Raw genomic sequence first — 20,098 nt, forward strand, 5'->3', positions numbered from 1 at the left:
CATGTGTGACACAGGTGACTGTCCTGCTGTCCATGTCAGCCCTTTCAGCCTGTCACTCTGAAGAGTTTGCTCCCCAATACATTACAGAAGAGGCTTTCAGGTCCTGGTCCTGTGTGTGTGTGTGTGTGTGTGTGTGAGAGCAAGAAAGTGTGTGCATCTGCATGACTGGGTCTGTATGGGGATCAATGTGTAGCCTGTAAGAGTGTGTTATTACACTTATTGCACAGGGACCTCCCCTCACAAAAGCGTGCATGTGTGTGTGTGTGTGTCTGTCAATGACTACACACATCACACACACTTTACTAAAAGCCATCTCTTAATGGCAGTGAAATCCCCTGGACGGAGAGATGGAGGGAGAGTTGGGCGGCTGGCGGGATTAGAGAAGGGTAGAGCAGTACTCTCAGATCAGAGGAAACACCAGAGACAGGCCTGAAACCCTGCAGCACAGAGCACTCAGATTACACCAGCTCAAATCCTCTGACCCAACACACGGTCGTTCACACGCTCACAGCAGGGACAGAGCGGGACACAGGGAACGTTTCAGGAACATAGATCCATTCAAATGGATAAGAGATCAGCAACCCATTAGAGGTGTGATCGGCAAGTATGCAGACATCGATGATCATTGTCAATACTGAGGGGTGATTTCACACATTTCAATCGAAGATTAAGTGGAAAGCATAGTTGCAGATATTAGCAGTATCTGAGTATGTAAGCCTACTTAACTGTCCATATTAAAAAAGAACATCTTGGGAAACAGAGCATTTGACTCATTTTAGCCAGTATTTGTTCACAGCCTGCTCAAAGTAGAGGTTGTCCTTCAGTGGACATGCTTTTGTTCCAGACCAGTTGCATCACACAAACTCAACTGATCATGATCTTCAATGTGGATGATTACCAGTTAAATCATGTGTTAAGAGCTGGAACAAAAGCCTGTGCACTCTGCAGGACAGTAGTTGCTCATTTGTGCACTAGCATGTGAAAAGGCATTGAGCCTTTTGTCAAAAGCAAGAACAGTGACCTGAACCTCAAACAGCAGCTTTGACAAATATGTAAAGGACATGTTCAAATAAGACAAGTGACAACGCTTGATTTAAAAATTAAATTTCTTTCAAAAGAACTGAAGCCCATCAGATCGCAACCAACTTCAATTTTGCCAATTTTCCTCTTCACAGTCACACAGCCAGCCTGCTACAGCAGTTTCCTCTGCAGAGCTACAGTTAACACAAGTCTTAGAAAACATGCTTGATTTTTAAGGTACTTTTGCATTCAAACTTTTATTTTGGTAAAATCATACAATAATCGCACAGCTGAGTCTTTCCCATGCAGTGCATTAGCCTATAAGCTAGTACAGAAAGCAAAGTCTACATCTAACGAGTTCTGGGCTTCTCCTAGAGGCATAGAGCAAGTCTGGGGCCTAGTTCATCCCAGTCTGCACTGTGCGGCTGCTGTGGGAATCACGTTGCAGCCAAGACATGCTCTATACCTCCGAAAGAAATTGCCCAAGGTTCCATATATGCAAATGCAACAATAGAGAATAAACCACATGTTTGTTTTTTTAAGATTGCCATGTGCCAGACATTCACTGGAAAAAAATAAATCAGGTCAAATTAGAGTAAAGAATCATAAACAATGCACACAATTGGAGAATCCGAACACTTCTGCACTGATACGTTTAAGAAATTGTTTGCTTTTTTGACAACTTTTTTTCCAAACCTTGGCATGTTTGTTTAATTCCATTTCGAATTTTTGATGGCCAATTGGGTTTCTAATAGTTTTCATTGGCCCTTTGGCCTCGAAACAGCTGCGGATATTATTGACCGAGTCCAATATGTCTTAAACATTAAAAAGCTCACACTACCCCGAAATATATAAATTTCACGCATACAGGTGACATTCAACATTCAAGTGCCCGTGTTTTTGTACTGTCTTTTGGTCAAGTTTCTTGAAACTTTCAAAGAATCACTTTGAGGCTTACAAAAATAAATATTTCTCAAAAATGCTTAATAAATTACACAAAACTAGCAGCAAAAGTAGAATCTAGAAATCTGTGTGCAAATGGCTAAATTCCCCAACTGCTAAATCCCCTGGTCCCAAATAAATCCTGGTTGAACGTTGAGAACCCTTCCCCTTTGTAAACAAGCTGCGTTTTTTCACAATCTCCTCACACACAATATTTGGAAGCTTAAGGACACGTATTCAAGACATTTATATAAAACTCTAGATGTGCAATAAAATAACTTTTGTAAAACTCGATGGGCACGACATACAAGGGCCTACACACCTAACTCAAGTAGCACCATTCAATCTTAAGTTCACAACACTGTCAGTGCATCCGCTTTAAGTTCATCAATTTTTTAAAAAGTTTTCAAGGCACAACACGCATGAGAAGAAAAAAGAGCACTTATGAGGTTAAATGCCCTATCCCTCCTCCTCTCGTTGGCTGGTCCTCTTTGATAAGCCACAGCTATTATACACATTTATGCAGATGAACTCCCAGAGGAGTTGACAGTACTTATGTACCACAAGGAAGGGTAAACTCCCCTGTCTTTGGCCACCTCCACAGCTACAGTACAGAGCAATGGAAACCAAAGCCACGGACTACAATGGTGGTGCACTGAAAACTGCGCCCCAGACCTGACCCCTAACCCCAGCGGCCAGAGTGCTGCTCTGCCCTGCTCTGCCCTTGCTTAGACTGGTAAACCTCAGTGATCGTTCTAATGCCTCTGTCTCTGAAAGATGAGCCATGCCTCCAACGCAGCTTGAAAAGAGAAAACGTTTGTAAGTAAGTTAAGCCTGCGACTCAGTTCATTTGTCTTATATCTCCTTGACCAAAAAACAAAACACTAGCATGCGTAGAATAACGGCTGGACCTCGCAGTTAACGGTACTACGGTAAACGTTAACGCCACGCCACGCTTTGCCCCTCCCCCCCCCGATGCTGTGGTTCTTATGCAGCCATTTTGAACTTCACTTTCAAGATGGCGGGCATTTTTTGTTTTGATACATATTTGTAAAGAAACATTTCACTCAAATCAAAAAACTGAGTCAGTTCATCAACCATGCGCGCGCCCACTCTAAAATGTTTCAAGTAAAAATAAACCAACAAAAAACACCGCCCACTTATGTAGCTAGCACGTGGTAACTTACTAGCTGCCGTAACACTGTCAAGTCAATTCAAAGATGTGGAGTAACAAGTTCCAGCATTGAGTGTTTTGCTGTTTATACCCCAGTGTGTGTTAGCACTGAGATAAACGACTCTCAGTGTTAATTAAGATCACAACTGGAATGGCTTTTTGAACACTACCATATCCATAATAGCGGAGCCTATCCAGGATAGAGTGAGCGAAAAAAGAAAAAAGTAATCGAACTCTTCGTCCCTTAAGATTAGAATACAGTTGCCACACTAGGAGTAGACCCAGTGGAATAGGACGCTATAGTGATGGCTCCATTAGCTGTTTGACTCGGGCCTGTAGAAAAGGCTTCATGATGTCCCTGCAACAAATTTGAAGTTCAAATGGAATCATGACTCGAGGGAGCCACAACACCAAGGTTTTGCCAAGGTTTGATTAAGTACAAGCTTATTTTTCTATGCTTTTCACCAAATAAAAAAATAACAATAACAATTTCGAGCTCTTGGCCAAGTTCATTTGGTGAAATGACAACACAGATTTCCTGCCTAAATTCAAAAGGCACAGTACATTAACATACAAATGATCCTCAGGTTATTCATTTAGTTAGTTTAACTTCGTTTTTTTTTTTTTGCTTTTTTTTGTTTTACAAATAAAGAAAATGATTTGCTGTTTTGAACAACGAAAGTCCAAGTTGCTATCAGACAATACATGCCAGCATCCATGCCCACACTATCTAAAAGGTGAGCGAATCTCTGCTTTCTCCAGTGGATCGCGCTTGCTGGTTTCTTCCTTCGCGGCGTGGCGCGCTGCGCTCCGTTTGAGAGAGGCGAAGGGCAGAGAATCAGAGTTGGTAATGTACTGTGTGTCAGTGAAGCTACACAGGGGGGGTATTATGGTCTGGCTAAAGTTCACATGTGGTTTCCGTGGGAATGGGTTGGCATGGCAACCATTGATATCGTAACTAGTTGCCCCACCAGTCGGTACCGCTGCCGGAGTGGCTGTAGTTTCCTCCATAGCCATCGTTGCTGTAGAAGTTGCCACCGAAGCCACCTGGGAAGGACAGGGTCATGGGTCAGAGTTCAAATAGTAGCTCGAGTAAAAAAGGAAAGAGTCAGAAACCCTTACCCAATGCTATATACATCACTCCAAATCAGTTATGTAGATAACAGATCTGACAGATTCCAGTTTTACCTCCACCGAAGCCACGGTTTCCTCCATGGCCCGAAGTGCCGCGTCCGCCGCCACGTCCACCGCCCCCGCCGAAGCTGCTGGCCCCGCCGGGCTGCTGACGGTAGTCCCTTGCCCCGAATCCACTAGAAGAGAACCTATAAAATTGACAGTGTTCTACATCATTCACTTGTGATTGTGTACCCATAACTATTTGGGTGTATGTGGAGTGTCTGTGCACAATTACATGTCTGTACCATTTTAGTTAAGTATGTGTGTAGCTCTTGGTTGCTGGTGTGTGTGTGTGTGTGTGTGTGTGTATATACCTCTTAGAGCGTCCACGGGTGGTGCTCTTGTGCTGGTGTGTGTGTGTGTGTGTGTGTGTGTGTGTATACCTCTTAGAGCGTCCACGGGTGGTGCTCTTGTGCTGGTGTGTGTGTGTGTGTGTGTGTATACCTCTTAGAGCGTCCACGGGTGGTGCTCTTGTGCTGGTGTGTGTGTGTGTGTGTGTGTGTGTGTGTATATACCTCTTAGAGCGTCCACGGGTGGTGCTCTTGTGCTGGTGTTCGTAGGCCAGACTCTCCAGCCAGGAGGGCACCTCCTGTTTGGCTTCCACCAGGATATCCAGAAGATCTTTGGTAATGTTGCTGTTCTTGTCGTTAAAGAACGACGTGGCCAGGCCTACACGCAAGCATATATACAGGCTTTAGCTATGTTGCAATGTCCCTGTTCAAGTTCAACAACACCAAGTTCAACTAACCCTGGTCTAAGTGGTGAGCAGGCTTTTGTTCAAACTGGATTGAAACCTGTACTAGTGTTGATGACCCCTGCTGTAAAGACTTTGGTGAAAAACACTGGCTTGTTTTCATTCAATTTAAAAAAAGCTCCCACACGTACCCAGGTTTCCCACACGTCCCGTACGGCCGATACGGTGGACATACTCTTCTATGTCACTGGGCAGGTCAAAGTTGATGACGTGTTTCACGTTGGAGATGTCCAGACCTCGGGCTGCCACCTGCAGCAGCAGAGAGACGCCACGCTCAATGAATTTCAAGGCCAGACGAGGTGAGACTAATGACATCATTACTGCAGAGTGTGTGTGTGTGTGTGTGTGTTAACGCACCGCTGTGGCCACCAGGATGGGGCAGCGTCCAGACCGGAACTGGTGCAGCGCCTCCTCTCGGTCTCTCTGGGAACGGTCTCCATGGATACTGGTGCAGGCGTAGCCCTCACGGTACAGGAAGTCCTCCAGAGAGTCGGCTCCCTTCTTTGTCTCAACAAAGACCAGTGTCAGAGAGTCCTTACCTACAGAGAGAGGGGGAGAGGGAGAGGGAGGGAGAGAGACACAGACAGACATTGAGACCCAAGCACACAGTGAAGAGGTGGACAAACAAATGAGGGAGCCATGGGAGCAGGAACTTAAATGGCACGGCACTTTAAGGCAACGTGCTGTGCGACCTCATTAACCATGAGAAAATAAACAAAATGGCAACTGAAAATGGAGACCAGAGGTGCATAAGCAGCTGACAACCATTAAGTAAAATCTGTTTTATTTAGTTTTGTGTTTACAGCATTGTGTTTGCCTAAATGGCAAACACTTATCATAATTTTCTGTCCTTCCCATAACATATCTGTTCTTTAAGTTTAGAATTACTCAATCGGCCCAATATTTGGTCATTTGGCACAAACACTTTGCATTAATGGCTATCAGAGCAAATTAAACTGGATGGAGAGGTGGGTGGGGGAGGTGGGTGGGAGGGGCAGACAGGGCCATGAGGTCTTTGGTCAGTGCCATCATTACCCTACAACCCTGCATCTTCTCGGCGACACCATTCTCACACACAATCCCATAAGGACCTGTAGACCTAACCCTGGGCATTTGGTCTCCTTCTGGAAGGATTGGACAGGTATAAGCAACAGCTCCACCTTGCCATCTGATTGGCAAGGGGGGAAGCCTTTTCACAATCGAGGCTTGTATCCATCCGATTCTTTTAGATCTCCAAAAGCCTAGGGGGTCAGGGCTAAGGGCTGAGATTGAGTAAGTGGCAGGTTGGCCATGTGAGGGTTTGGGTAACGTTGCCATGGCAACATTAAGCAGTGAGGAGGATACACATCTACATGCTTTCCCCTCTCCAGGCCTGGTTATCATGGTGATGGAGACGAGTGCTTGCTTTGGCCAAGCTGCCTGCGACATCTATTTGTTTACTTTAAAACGGTGACTAGTAGCCAGGGAAACAGCATATCAGGGCAGCATGTCAACGTTTAATTTCTGGTTAGAAATGGCCAATACAATTGGTTGGGAAGGAGTGGATTGTTCGGTGACGCACTCAATTCTAAAGGAGAGCAAGTGAATACACAGGGCTTGTATTCTGTTTACCATGGATAAGACCCATACCTCTCTGATTTAAGTCCTCCTGACAGTTGACCAAAGGAAACTGGAGCTCAGTTTCCAAAGGCAACAACACAAATTTGTCCACATTGACTCACTACACAGGCAGCTGGTGTGTCTGTGTGTTGCTGTTGAACATCGTCCCAGACAGTAACTCTAAGCCAAAACGTCTATTTTCACCAGAAGGGGAAATACTTTAAATGCAAGACGAGCTTTGTTCCATTTAGGAAAACCTTGGTAGAAGACAGCAAGGACTGTTGCTGCTCCTAAGCTCCTATCAGAAATGAGAGAGGGGAAGGTCGGCCAGGGAAGAAGGAAGAGAGGGGGATGAGGAGTGGGATGTGATGTTTCCAGCTGGTGGGTCAGACAGGTATTATTTCATACTCACCGGGTTTCTCTGGTGTCTCTGCCACAATTTCCTGAACCTCATTCGGAATGACTAGATAAATACAGACCGCCCAGTAAACGCAAGGCCGTTCGGTACACAACAGTTAGAAGATGTGGGTGCTAGTATAACATTAGTAGTGGATGAGGAGAGTCCCCATAAAGTCAAACGCTTTGAGGACATGGGACTAAACTAAATAAAACGTAACGTAAATTATTTATTATTGGTTTACCAATGGTCCAATGTCTGTAATAAGGGTGAGGGTTCATGGTAACTAGCCAGCTCCAGAGGATACACCTGGGTCTTACGATGCCTTCTCTCTCCTTCTACACTGACTGGGCATGAGGCTGACTAACTATCACAGGAGGATTGGGTGGGGTGGTTGGGGGGGGGAGTTGCTACCTCTAACAAACACTCACTATCCTCAATGAGAAGATCCAAAATAGTTTATCATTGGTTTAATTACAGTTAGAGTAATGTGTTACTGAATGTGTGTGCGTGTTCCTTACCTGTAGCATTGAGCAGATCCAGGAGGAAGGACCTCTTGTCTCCGTCCTCAACCCACACCACCTTCTGGGTGATATTTTCAGAGGTGGAGCCAACACGACCTACCGCTAGGAAAATATAGTCTTCCAGGAAATCACGAGCCAGGATCTACAAAAACACAGGTCACATTTTTTACTCCAGTTTTTTCCACAATCAATCAATGTAAAGTGAGTGTGGGCACACGCGAGTGTGAGAGTTTGGGTACCTGGATCTCCTTGGGGAAGGTAGCGCTGAACATCATAGTCTGGCGGACGCCTTTGGGGGGCATGGTGTCCTGCTCCACGATGCGTCTGATCTGGGGCTCGAAGCCCATGTCCAACATACGGTCAGCCTCATCCAGCACCAGGTAGCTACATGACACAAGACATACACCTCACTTAGCAATCAATTACAGTACTAAATCGCTCAGTACTAAAAAAAATATATATATATAAGCAGGAAAATCATGCAAAAATTATAAATACTCCAAGTTTCAAGAAATGGATGCAGCATTACTCGTCTGCAGAAACATTAGCATGAGCCAACTCATCAGCGCCTCTCCACTCACTTGCAGCAGTCCAGGCCGATCTTGCCCCTCTCCATCATGTCCACTAGGCGTCCGGGCGTGGCCACCAGCAGATGGCAGCCTCGCTCCAGGTCTCTGATCTGCTGCCCGATGTCTGCCCCTCCGTACACCACACAGGGACGCACACGAGAGCGGTACGCAAACTACAGTGGGGGGCAAATAGAGAGAGATCTAAGGTTGAGATTCTTACTCTTTGTGTGATGGGGACAAAGCATAGCAGCATTAGCTAGCAAGAACTTGAAGCAAGCTAGTCAACCTCTTAATCATGTCCTTAGCTATGAGGAGATACAGCTGCAAGTATTAGAAAACACATGAGGCCAGCCTGTATGGGTTTGTCTCTACCTTTCTGGCCTCTTCGTAGATCTGCAGGGCCAGTTCTCTGGTGGGAGCCAGGACCAGAGAGAGGGGGTACTGCTTACGACGGCCATATTTACCATTGTCCTGAGGGAGGAATGAAACATTTTACAACTTGTCAAGATGAAGTCGCGTGGAGGTGTGTATGGTGTATGTATGTGGGTTCAGAGATGGGTTGAGAGGACATCCACTCCTGGTCAGGATAGGGCATTGGTTGTGTGTTTGTTCAGTACCTGTCCGCCATTCTTGCCTGAACTGGCATCTCCAGGCCCCATTGTGTAGATCTGACTCAGCACTGGCAGAAGGAAGGCTGCAGTCTTGCCAGAGCCTAAGAGGGAAAACAAATACACACGTTGTAAGTCATATAAAGAGGTGACCCCCAAGCAGAGTATGCCACGTTAGATCATTCTGATGCACCCAATATTATTCAGTACATCATGTTTAAGACCTTACCAGTCTGTGCGCAAGCCATGAGGTCTCTCTTAGACTTGATGATGGGGATTGCGTATTTCTGGACCGGGGTGGGCCGTGTGTAGCGAGTCAGAGCAATGTTTCCCATAATGATCTCCCCCATGTCCACGTCATGGAACTGAAACACAAACAAAGCCATTATAAATGTGACGTTTTTATTAAAAACGTTTCAGTCCTGTATAAAGCATCAATAATCCCAAGTTATGCCTTTATAAACCCCAAAGCTGTTTATCTGAAGGCATGTGATGGGTGTAATCGATATGATAAAAACTCCACCAAGCCTTTCCATATTGCTTGCCATCCAATTCCATTTAGACCTTCAGTAAATGCCAAGGGATAGGGGTTTAATTTCCTACTGGACACAACAGTAGACTGCCTTACACTCTCGATGTGGGGAGGGCAGTTGGCTCCAGTGGCCTCCACAGGAATGTCGTCATAATTATCAAAGTTAATCCCTGTGTTGCTGCTAGAGAACAGCTCACTAGAGAAGAGAGAAGAGGGGTTTGGGTTAGTGGAGATAAGACACATAGTAGATTTGTGAGGAGATGCTGGACAAAGTGTTCAGAGGGAGACTCACTTCTCCAGACGCTCGTTAGAGGCTGTGGGTTTGGACCAGTCCTCTTCATCTCTGGAGTCTTCTGACCAACGGCTGTTTCCTCCACCCCCAAAACCGCCACGCTCATATCTACCACACACACACACACAGTTTAACACAGCTATTAGTCAACACACAGCTTCACAAAATGTGGTTTAACATACAAATAACACATCAACAGACGTCACTCACCTTCCTCTGGTGCCTGATCCACCGCGGTCATTGAAGAAGGCAGACTTGCCCCGCCCACCAAAGCTGTTGTAGGCTGCGTCCTTGGGAGCACCGCCCCAGCCGCTGCCGCCGCCTTCACCTCCAAACCCTGGGGAGTAACAGAGGGGAGGTTGGAGAATGGTAGAACGGCAGAATGCCTTGTTTCCCCTCACATCAACAGTGTCAAGTAAACATTTTTTTAGCTGTGATGTTCTTACCAATAAACTGATTTTATGGGTATTTATTTACAATTTAAGTTTCTTCATATTTTGTAGCACAATGCAGATTGATTGTTGTTAATTATACAATTTAATCCAACCATCCAATTATTTTTAATATCCATCATCTGTGTGGTTAAGGAAGTACTGCCTCTGCAGATTCCGTCTGTTAGTATAATATCCATCTTGTAGTATTAGTAGTCATTTAAAAACAATCTTAAACAAAGTAGGAATTGGAAGTTAAATTTTGAAATTCTAATACTATGGCACTATCTTTTATTGTAGTCACTACTAGGGGTGTGCCGATATCTCTTAATTAGGACTCGATACTCGGACAACCGGGAGTGTGATTTTAATGCCTAAAATGATGGAGCAGGTGGTTTAGAATGTCATTGAGCTGCGCAAGTCGGCCAGGTGCTTACATATTTAGCGAGCGCCCTGTCACCATCCCTCCTCACAAATTGTTCCTTCCAGCCATTTCATGCATGGGTCATGCGGGTAGGATACAATCATAGCAGTATTCATTGCACACATCTCCCATTTGTTCACAGATCGCAAAACTGGAGTAATCATTTTGAGAGATTGATGGAAAGGAATCCCCTCTCATACCGAATAACATCTCAAAATGATCCGAGTGATGATCGTATCTGTAAAATGCCCAAAATCCTCAAAGACTACTTGTTTCGTCCGAGTAATCGGCACACTCCTAGTAACTAGGCTACTAGTATACTGATTAAAAAATAATCAATCAATCAGGCTATGGCACAGTAGGTTTCCCCACCTGCATTATGCATTGGCTGATTAAACGAGCCTCCGCCCCTGTTACCACGGTAGACGCCGCCCCCACCTCTATCATTGCGAGGGGGTCCTCGCCCACCGAAGCCCCCATTCATGCGGTTGTCATTGTAACCATTCACGAATCCGTTGCCACGTCCGCCATCCCATCCAGGAGAGTCTTCGTGGTGAGAAGAAGGGCATGAAAAGAGGAGAGGAGTATGAGAAAAGGGGTGTAGAGATTGGATACTATGGGGTTGTCTTGGTCAGTGAATATGAGGGTGGATAGTAGGGTTGGGGTTGATATTAGATATCAAATAGTGATATTTGGAGCAAATTGTGATATTCACAGCATACCGTGATATTGTTCTCTTACAGAAAGTACTATGCAAGTGTGCTTAAAACTCCAGATATGGAGATAACTAGCAGTGCAGTTTCCCACTTTTTGCATCTAATGGTGAAAACATGTTTCTGTTTCAGGAGACTATTCTCAACACCAGCCATACACTATGCATCACAGTTCAGTCATTTTGCTCACCCTGGCATGTTTACACCGGGCCTACACAGCCCGCTGTCAATCAATCCTTTGCTACCATACAAGCAATTATAAAGCTTATACAGGCCTCAAATTGACGATTGATGAGAAAATAAACAAGACTCAATAATCGCATTGTCAAAGGAATCCTAAATAAACTCCTACACAACTGGACATGTTCATTCCAAAATCTTACGGACAAGAAGATTGAGGGGGACAGCTAGATTGAGGGGGACACCGATGTGGAAACTCTTGCCAACCATCCCAACCTCAAGAGCTAAGAACTTTATTTAGCTAATGTAATGAGGGCTTCTCTTTCCAATACCACACATGCCATTCCCCAGCCTCTGAAGGACATTTACCACAACGATCTGCCGAGCTCAGCACAGTGGCTGTGTCATCGTTCCCATCGGTGGCGACACTGCTATCAGTGCAGGTGGGGGAGGAGGCTAGGAGGGACAGTGTACAGTTAGTGTCACCAAATTGAGGCTAGGCCTACCTAGGCCCGAGTCAGAGGTGACACATGGCCCCAACACACCAATCTAGGGTCAGATTTGATCTTTTAACTTTCTGATAGAGGTTTAGGTAGGGAGGGTTGATCCTTGATCTGTGGTAAAGAGATCTCTAACCTAAACCGGTGGGCAGAGCTCCTTCAGTGCCGACCCCCCCCCCCCCCCCCCCCCCGACACACACAGCTGTGTATACATTCACACAAACACCACCAGCTAACAGCCATAGACCGGGTCAAACGGCTCATACCCCGGTCACTATGCAGAACAGAGCTAGCCACATCATGCAGTATCAAAGACTACTATTCAGGTAGGCAACACTAAGGAACTTGCCTATAATGACTGAATAAAAAAAAACTGTTTAATCTTAAGACTATAGGCAAGAAGTCCAGAAATACTTGGCTCATTTAGCCATCCAGGAGTGCAAACTGGGCATTAGGCCTAAGATAAAGATGCTTGTGACTCACATGGAAGCAGATTAGCATAGCCTGGGTCATATGATCCATCTAAGGTGGAGCCCTATTCAACCATACAAACTACCAAACATAAAAAACAAGTGTAGTCAGCTCCTCATATTGATAATCTTGTGAACAAAGCATAGAGGCTTGCATAGTTCATATCGGAAAGTAATAATGAGAATTACTTAACTGAAGCGTACGAGAAATTACACTTTTAATGGCCCAATTAATTTTAGCAGGTATAAATTTAGCACGAACAGTCTACTTCTCTTTTTTTTTTTTTTAGAGATGGACTATTTCTGGACAGTGGAGTTAGTGCACAGCACACCAAATGCAGGAGTAAGAATACAGAAAACATCTCTCAGTACTCCTATGACTCAAGGCCTACACAACACCACACGGTCTGGTGTCACTATACAAGAAGGCCCACTGCCAAAGACATGTTTTTACATCACAGCGAGTCTACTGCCCATTTTGGCTCAGTTTTCCTTCCACCCACTGAAGTCCTTTGCCAGCATGGGACTTCGCAATCAGTGTCAACTAGCTGCAGGTGCTACTCAAAGGTAATATTTCTTATTCATGGGTGTGTGCAACTTAAGACCACTTTTGAGATGCTAAACCACGTGGAAAAAAATGGTTAAGTAGCAGCCATTTCATTTTACTAGACAATGACATGTAGCCCAGTCTTGTGCCGTCATGAGGGTTAGACTTCGAGAAGAGCTTATCAGACAGAAGTGAGCCTGACAGGGGCATTTTAGAGAAAATCTTTACCTTTACAACAAATTAGATAGCCAGCCACAGGTGCAAAATCCATGAGGAGCTTCTGAGCTCATTTAACAGGCTCCATTCCCTGCTTTAACTCATCATTGTAGGAATTCTACCAGAATACAATGGGTAGTGAATACTGCGCACCAGAGGCAATTTTAAACGCTACGACTTTCAAACTTCAAAAATATCCAGCCTCACTGGCATTATTAAAACACAGCCACACTGATGCAGAGCAACATCTTCCAACACCAAAAAAGCATGCATCACAAGCAAGCAAACTACAATGTAAGCTTTGACACCACATTAGTCACATTTCAAATTGCTCTCAGGTAGGGACCATGACAAAGCATTGATGCCGTGACCAAGGCCTGGCTTTAGATGCTGTGGTGTTCAGCAGTGAAACTACGGCAACCCAGCCAGCGAGTAGGTGGCATGGCGTGCAGGTACATCCAGGTATACCACATCTGCCTGGCCAGCCCCCACTGTAGGCATGGTAAAAGGCAAGCTCCTGAGAGGCCAGTCTTGGGTAACCTAAGCAAAGGTACAGGGGAAGTAGACTATAAAAAAAACAGAGACTCTCCCATGGCAATTGGCTGGTGCAATAAGACTTGACACTAATAGTTACCGGTCCTACAGTCATCCCATCCAGGAGTATAGCTATTTCTGTAGCTCTGGTTGCCCTCTTGCTGCCATGTTTGGGGATACTGCTTAGGAGAAACTTTAGGGACATTACATATGTGTAAATATAGGGGAGCTTAACACAATACTCTGAAGACACACACATGAAACATCATTAAAAATGCAAGACAGCAGCCTTGATAAGATGTTAAAATGTACTGCAAAGTCAGCAAAAAAAAGGAGAAAAAAAAGCCCATTGTTGGTGATATCAAATCTCCTGTTCCTTTACTCCAAATGAATAATTAATCAAACATGTGAGAAGTGGGTGTTGAAGTGTATTGCGAACTGGGCCCCTTCATATTGGCTTTGCTAGTGTGTAAATGGCTATTTCATGCATCTGGGAATGCAGGTTGCCCTCAGCAAAAACAGACAGAAGGGACTTACAGAGGTTTACTGGTGCCACAGAATAACCACACTGTCTACCAGAGGAATAAGCATTTCCTGCGGTGGAATAAGAAAACAAACGAAAAGTAAGTCAAATATGTGAAATTAAACTCATCAAGACAAATTCATTGCCATGTTCAATGAGATGTTGAATCGAGAACCATTGGCTTTGACTGAAGGTTTTATCCACATTCTCTCAAAGAGCAGAGACATCTTATTGCAAAATTACCTGCAGGCCTCTAGACTTCAGTTTAGAGCAGCCTTTAGGAGGCGGAACAGGCATTCATCATCAATGAATTATTGTGTGAATTGGCAGCAATTCACACAATACCAAAAAAATATTTTCAATTCAGAACTGCCAATTTCCATTCAGTAGTGGCCAAATGACTGTCTGTTATTCTGTTTAGATCCTCTAAGAATACACTGCTCCTGTCCCCCTATTCAGGCCATTGCTAGTGCAATCCCCTGCTTCATGACTACTCGTCACCTGTTAAAACCATACACTAACATTACCCTGTCCAAAAGTAGAATACAAATACATGGAACGTACATTTGTTCCAGCCCATTGACTGACTGGTTGTTTAATCCGCCAAAACACACATTCAACAAATAACCCCGTTTATAATTGAAGAAGTGCATTATTTACAGAGAAACAGGCTAATGACAGCATAAAACAGAAAAAAAAAAAATTATACCAGGACACCGAATATACCGAATACAGAAAATACCATGTTTTGTTTTTTTATTTGGGGGGGGGGGGGGGGGGTGTTCATAAGATGTGAAAGGGGGGGTGGTACCAGGTGAACCCCTAGTTTAATTAGTTAAAAATTTAACAGCAGGTTGTCCTATTCCATTGAGGCCTTTGACCTTTGCTGTAATGGCCATACATTTTCCTCTCTTATGAATAAAGTCTAATTATCCCCATTGATGAACAATTTCTATTTGTCAAATAACTTGCATAAGAGAACAGCTAGATACTACAGAAATATATTGTTGAACAGACACGCCTAAATATTAAGTAATGAATCTTGTCGGCTCTATTCATTCCATTTCTATGGGCATCTAGGACCAGGTCACTCAAACAAACAGCAGAGCGGCGTTGTGTAGGATGACTGCACTGAACTGATCCCATCGAAAGTCACTCATGATATGCCAATCGCAATACGAATCGGCCGTGAGAAGTGCATGTTTTCTCAACAGAATGCAGCTATTCTCTACAATTCCTTGCATGCCTCACCACGCGCGAATGCATTCTCAAAAGCAAACTGGCAGCTAGTACCACTTATCAGAAGTTCCATTTATAATGCATGGACATTCTCTGAAGTGAACTGGCAGTGAGAATTACGTATGAGAAGCCCCATTTATTATCTGAAAAGTTAATTTTCAACACGTTTTACGGTTTAGTTTAACTCTCAATTCTCTACCAAGTAGCCTACTACAAGCATGCATTATTTTATTTTGTACGCATGAAGTTGCACTCGCAAATGTGCTTCTTAATTATATTTTTTCACTCGCACCCTCACAATCCTACGCGCATATGCAAACAAAATACACGCACTGTAGAGCTCTGTACTGCAAGTAGGCATTTTCAGTAGCCTTCGCAAGATTAGAACGTTTTGAATTTTTTTTAAATATTAAACATCATTTATACATGGGTGTCCCACTTAATGCTTACATTAAAATACATTACATTATCCTACCTCACAAACAATTATTTCGATTTAATACAAATTACAAACAATTACACAATATAATCAATCAAGACACGCACACTCCTCAGACGACAGATCCTTTATCAAGGTTTTAAACTAGTTTGAGTACATTTTGAAGGTTATTCCAGGTATTCGGGGCACAAAAACGAAAGGCCGATTTACCCAGCTCAGACAAAACATGTGGAACTTTAATGGTTAGCCAAGGTTAGGACGTGGTCCGGTACTCAGGAAAGCGTGCCTTGCCACAAAAGCAACAATGCGAGGTTGTGGGAGTTAAAATAACTGCTTGAACTAATTGACAAATTTAGTATGGAAAATGACAGGATGTCATACTAGACTTGCCTTTCCATATAGTATGAATTCACTGCACACTATTTTGGAAGTCATTTTCAATTTCAATCCCACAATTCAATAGAGCAGATAAAGGATACATTTAACCAATTACCGTAAACAACATGGTTGAGATACAGATGATGATTTCTCATTATGAATGAGATGTAGTATGTTGAAATGTGTTGCTTACTGCCTACATTGTTACTAAACAATATGGCCTAAATAGTATGTAGTATGGTTTGTATGCAGTATATCATTTTAGTAATGAGTAGGCAATATGAGCATTCAGACACGGCCCATGGTTGGGGGAGTTGACCATGTCCATCAGCATGCTCCTACTGATGAATTGGATTCACATACTGAGTACATGTTCATTGTGATCTGACATGGGTAAAATATCTGGCGGCATGCCCTACTTTATAATTGCCAATGTAAGTTATCATGTCAGACTCTCTTCCAAATTCCACATACTGGGGAAATTGGATTCTGTCAGTCATCTTGGAGAGGATCATCAATACTGACAAAGAGTTTGAGTTATCAAAGTAGCATCCTATTTATTTAAGATAGCTGACATTAGTGCATAGTTATTGTCAACTGTTTTACTTAAAACTAACACAATCAGCAAAGCCTAATGCACACCTGTTTTAATGACATTTAATGACATTTGTTTATTTGTCACTGCATCAAAAGGTCAAACAGAGAGCATGGCATGTCTGGGAACTGACTGGGTAGCAGCAGTATATAATTACTGAGTGTCAGATTATGTTACCAAGGACTGAAGTGAATCAGTGCTGATGTCTTGTGTGTATTTTTCAAGGTGTCAGAGAAAACACTCACCGTTTTTGGAAACCTCTCTGTTCCTCAAGTGAGGTGGAATGTAACGCCCTGAGAGAATAGGAAAATGTGTGTTAAGAGCTATGCATACACAATGAGACACATGAATCATCGGCAGATTACGTCAATCACTAGTAATGCAGTCAGCATGATGATTTTCTCTCAATGACACTAACCAGGATAAATAAAGGTTAAATACAAACGTTTTTTGGGTAAGTCATCCCAATGACCTACACTACAAGTAAAAAACACCTGTGATAACATGCTTTCAGGGTTTGTGTAAGGTTGTTTGAAGCCACCTGTGGTGTTCCTTAGCCCCCTTTAAATGTGCAATCATGGTAAAACATTATCTGGAGAAAGGTCTGCTAAATCATGTTAATTGTAAAGTAGCTAGACATATGTTTGGATTTGAAACGATCATATTGCCAATGTAATCTGCTTAAAATATCTATACAGGAATAAAACTTGAAATACTGAATTTCTTTACTTACTGCCAGTACCTCCACCCTGTCCGTCATTCAAGTCTAGGCCAGCAAGCTGTAAAACACATTTAAAACGATTGATCTGTATTAACTGCATGGTAGAGGTCCCTTTAATCTTGACAGGGAAACATGCTTCTACGAAAACAACAAAATCGGACAGTGCTCAAGGACGTCCTACATTTTCTTAGCTCGTTCTGTCCTACCTCAAACTTGAATTCAGAGGGAGTTAAAACAACGAAATGGCCTGACTAACATTAACTCGCAAAGTTTGCATTTTATGTGGCCGAAACATAGTTTCAATGTACTCGTCGCCACAACTTAAATATGTTAGGTCGCTAGCCAAGTTACAGTATTTCCTGCGCCACGTTTCAAGGCTCTGTCTACTTAGCTAAGTCAGACGCCGGCCGGTTGAAGCTAGCACATAGCACACCGCAGACCTGTTAGTAACGAGCTAGCTAACTGGCTCTATAAGCGAGCCCGAATTAGCTAACGCCAGTTAGCTTGCTAACTACAAGATTACTATCATCGACTGCGCAATCAAGGGTCGGTCTAATTACTGGAAAGGAAAGGAACGCTCCAGTATTTGAGCGCTATTTGACACACAATGTAAACAAAATGTCGAGTTCATACATTGTTTCCTTTCTATTGGAACATCCTGATTATCAACACATTAAGAGAGATACTATTTAATCGATAGGAAAGGTGCGCTAAGAACGACATGGGACGATCTCGTTCCAGGGATTAGTCAGGCCGCAATCGATACTGAATGGTCACGTGTATTACTAAACAATAAAATCCAGACGTTTTAGGCCCGATTGTAGGCTTTAGTTGGCTAGTATTTAACAATAATTATTTTGATAAGAAAAGTTTTATAAAACTTGAATGTTGATGGACAACATTAACATGCGCTACCCTCGCCTCGCCAGCATCACCATCAAAATTTCACCGGCGACATGAACCACCATTTTACCAGCAGCCACGCAGATGGCTGGCTATGTGTGGCGAAGTAGGCTACTTTGACTATCTTTACAGTTCACAAATTCCATCAAAGTTCACCTACACTTGGATAAAATAAATGATATAATGAAGCAAACACTTACCTGTTGATCTAGACCGTGTGGATTATCGACGACCACATGACTCATAACTAAAAGAGAAGTGTGAGGATTATTTCTCAAGAGAAAGGATTTTCTTTGTTAGCACGCTAGCTAGCTAGTTTTATGTAGAGCACGGAATTCGTCCGGATTCCAATCCGCAATCTGTAGCTACGTTTAATTCCTCTTGGTCAATTAAACAAAAGTCTTTACTGTAAGAATAATTGTTCCTTATTGTGGTTTAACGTGGTTATCCTAATGAAAGTATCCGCTGAGTTATAACCGACACCTTCCGCTGGCTTGTCCGTGGTGGAATGGTTGGAGCTGAATGCCCAGGTACCGCGAGATATCACTAGAACTCGAAACTTGGTGGGCAGACCAGTAGTGGCGTTCGTTTTGATTCCCGGTTTACCGTGATTGCATTCATTTTGAAACCTGTCAACTGCTTCCTTTACTCGAGTCGAAGCTGGCGGCAAATCTGTAAAATCCATATTGATATCTCAAGCAGGTGCAGTGTTTTCAAGTGCATAAAGTGTTTGCTCGAAGTCATATCCATTGACATATTAACACGCCTTTTAAAGGGAAACTAATTCGAACATTAATGTTATGAAAAGGGCATAAGGACGTTATTTGTTTCTGAACGATCGATCATGTTGCTTTTTTGACAGGGACCTACTGATTTCTCTTTGCCCCGGTGCGCTCCGCCCTTGTGCAAGGCCACTTGACGGGCCAATGCCCGGTTAGACCTAATCGAACGCCACAATCGAAACCTATAATCTTTGGGCAGAACATCACAATGTTGCTTTTCTGATGAGACATTTCTGCAGATAAATATTTAGCCAATTTGTTTTAACTGCTTGGTTGAATAATAATGAGAAGTCCTTATAATGACAACTATTTTTACAATCAATAAATGAGACAGCATAGGTTACATCACTTGTGCATCTCACTTGTCTTTGGTAATCTCCTCTCTCTCATGGTTTTACCTTCAGCTGCACTGCAGCATTCTGTCTTGTAAGAACTGGACAAGTGAAAGTACATTTGCTTTTTTACAGCCCCAGATCAGTCCAGAGAAGAGAGAGAAATTGAGGAAAGGAAGACATTTTTATACTATTGAGATAAAAGCCATATAAAGGTTGCAAGGTAGTAGGCATGCCTTGGACTGGAGGAGAGAACTACTCCCAGGGTGAGCCTGGAGGTCTCGATCTGGCCTTGCTAGAATAGACGGGCATTATTTGATTTGCTCAACAGTTCTGACAGTTCCGATTTTGTCCTTTCTAGCTTGGTCATCTATTAACTACCTTGTAAACCATGGGCTTGCCAATCCTTATGAGGGCAAAACCAAAGGCAGCTGGCACTGTGCCTCTACTAGGGCTTTCTCTTATGTGAACCTGTGTGTGAACTGAAGCCAACGTGACATATTTGAAGAACAAAGAGCCTCTCCACTCGAACTGGTTTGTGAACTAGGGAAAAGCTTTGATGTAATGGCAGCCCTCTCTTTATT

The 20,098-nt window shown here is 43.4% G+C and overlaps 1 protein-coding gene across 6 annotated transcripts; it reads right to left on the bottom strand.

The window, feature by feature from the left end:
- Positions 1–1,088: 1,088 nt before the first annotated feature.
- On the bottom strand, positions 1,089–18,897 carry ddx3xa (DEAD-box helicase 3 X-linked a). Of its 6 annotated transcripts, none has more exons than XM_083681974.1 (19): positions 18,601–18,897; positions 17,510–17,555; positions 17,022–17,069; positions 10,881–10,988; positions 9,798–9,924; positions 9,588–9,695; positions 9,392–9,491; positions 8,993–9,128; positions 8,773–8,867; positions 8,528–8,626; positions 8,168–8,328; positions 7,826–7,970; positions 7,584–7,728; positions 7,078–7,128; positions 5,424–5,605; positions 5,198–5,315; positions 4,828–4,981; positions 4,325–4,458; positions 1,089–4,183 (listed from the first exon to the last, which is right to left on the bottom strand). In XM_083681974.1, exons 1-19 carry the CDS (start codon positions 18,643–18,645, stop codon positions 4,095–4,097), a joined length of 2,091 nt encoding a protein of 696 aa, XP_083538100.1. In that variant the 5' UTR covers positions 18,646–18,897; the 3' UTR covers positions 1,089–4,094. The 6 variants fall into 6 exon arrangements, with proteins under 6 accessions (XP_083538100.1, XP_083538098.1, XP_083538097.1 ...); XM_083681972.1 differs by having other exon boundaries at positions 4,325–4,446; positions 10,815–10,988; XM_083681971.1 differs by having other exon boundaries at positions 10,815–10,988.
- Between the last annotated feature and the right edge of the window lie 1,201 nt (positions 18,898–20,098).

Source organism: Argentina silus (assembly GCF_951799395.1).
Source record: "Argentina silus genome assembly, chromosome: 12".
Lineage (NCBI taxonomy): Eukaryota > Metazoa > Chordata > Actinopteri > Argentiniformes > Argentinidae > Argentina > Argentina silus.

Bases quoted from the DNA above. Each gene is read 5' to 3' on its own strand.
- ddx3xa (XM_083681971.1), bottom strand. From the start codon at position 18,645: ATGAGTCATGTGGTCGTCGATAATCCACACGGTCTAGATCAACAG. The intron at 17,070-17,509 runs GTAAGTAAAGAA...CTATTCTCTCAG, and splicing joins ACAGGGTGGAGGTACTGGCA to GGCGTTACATTCCACCTCAC. The intron at 4,459-4,827 runs GTATATACACAC...TCAATTTTATAG, and splicing joins ACCCGTGGACGCTCTAAGAG to GTTCTCTTCTAGTGGATTCG.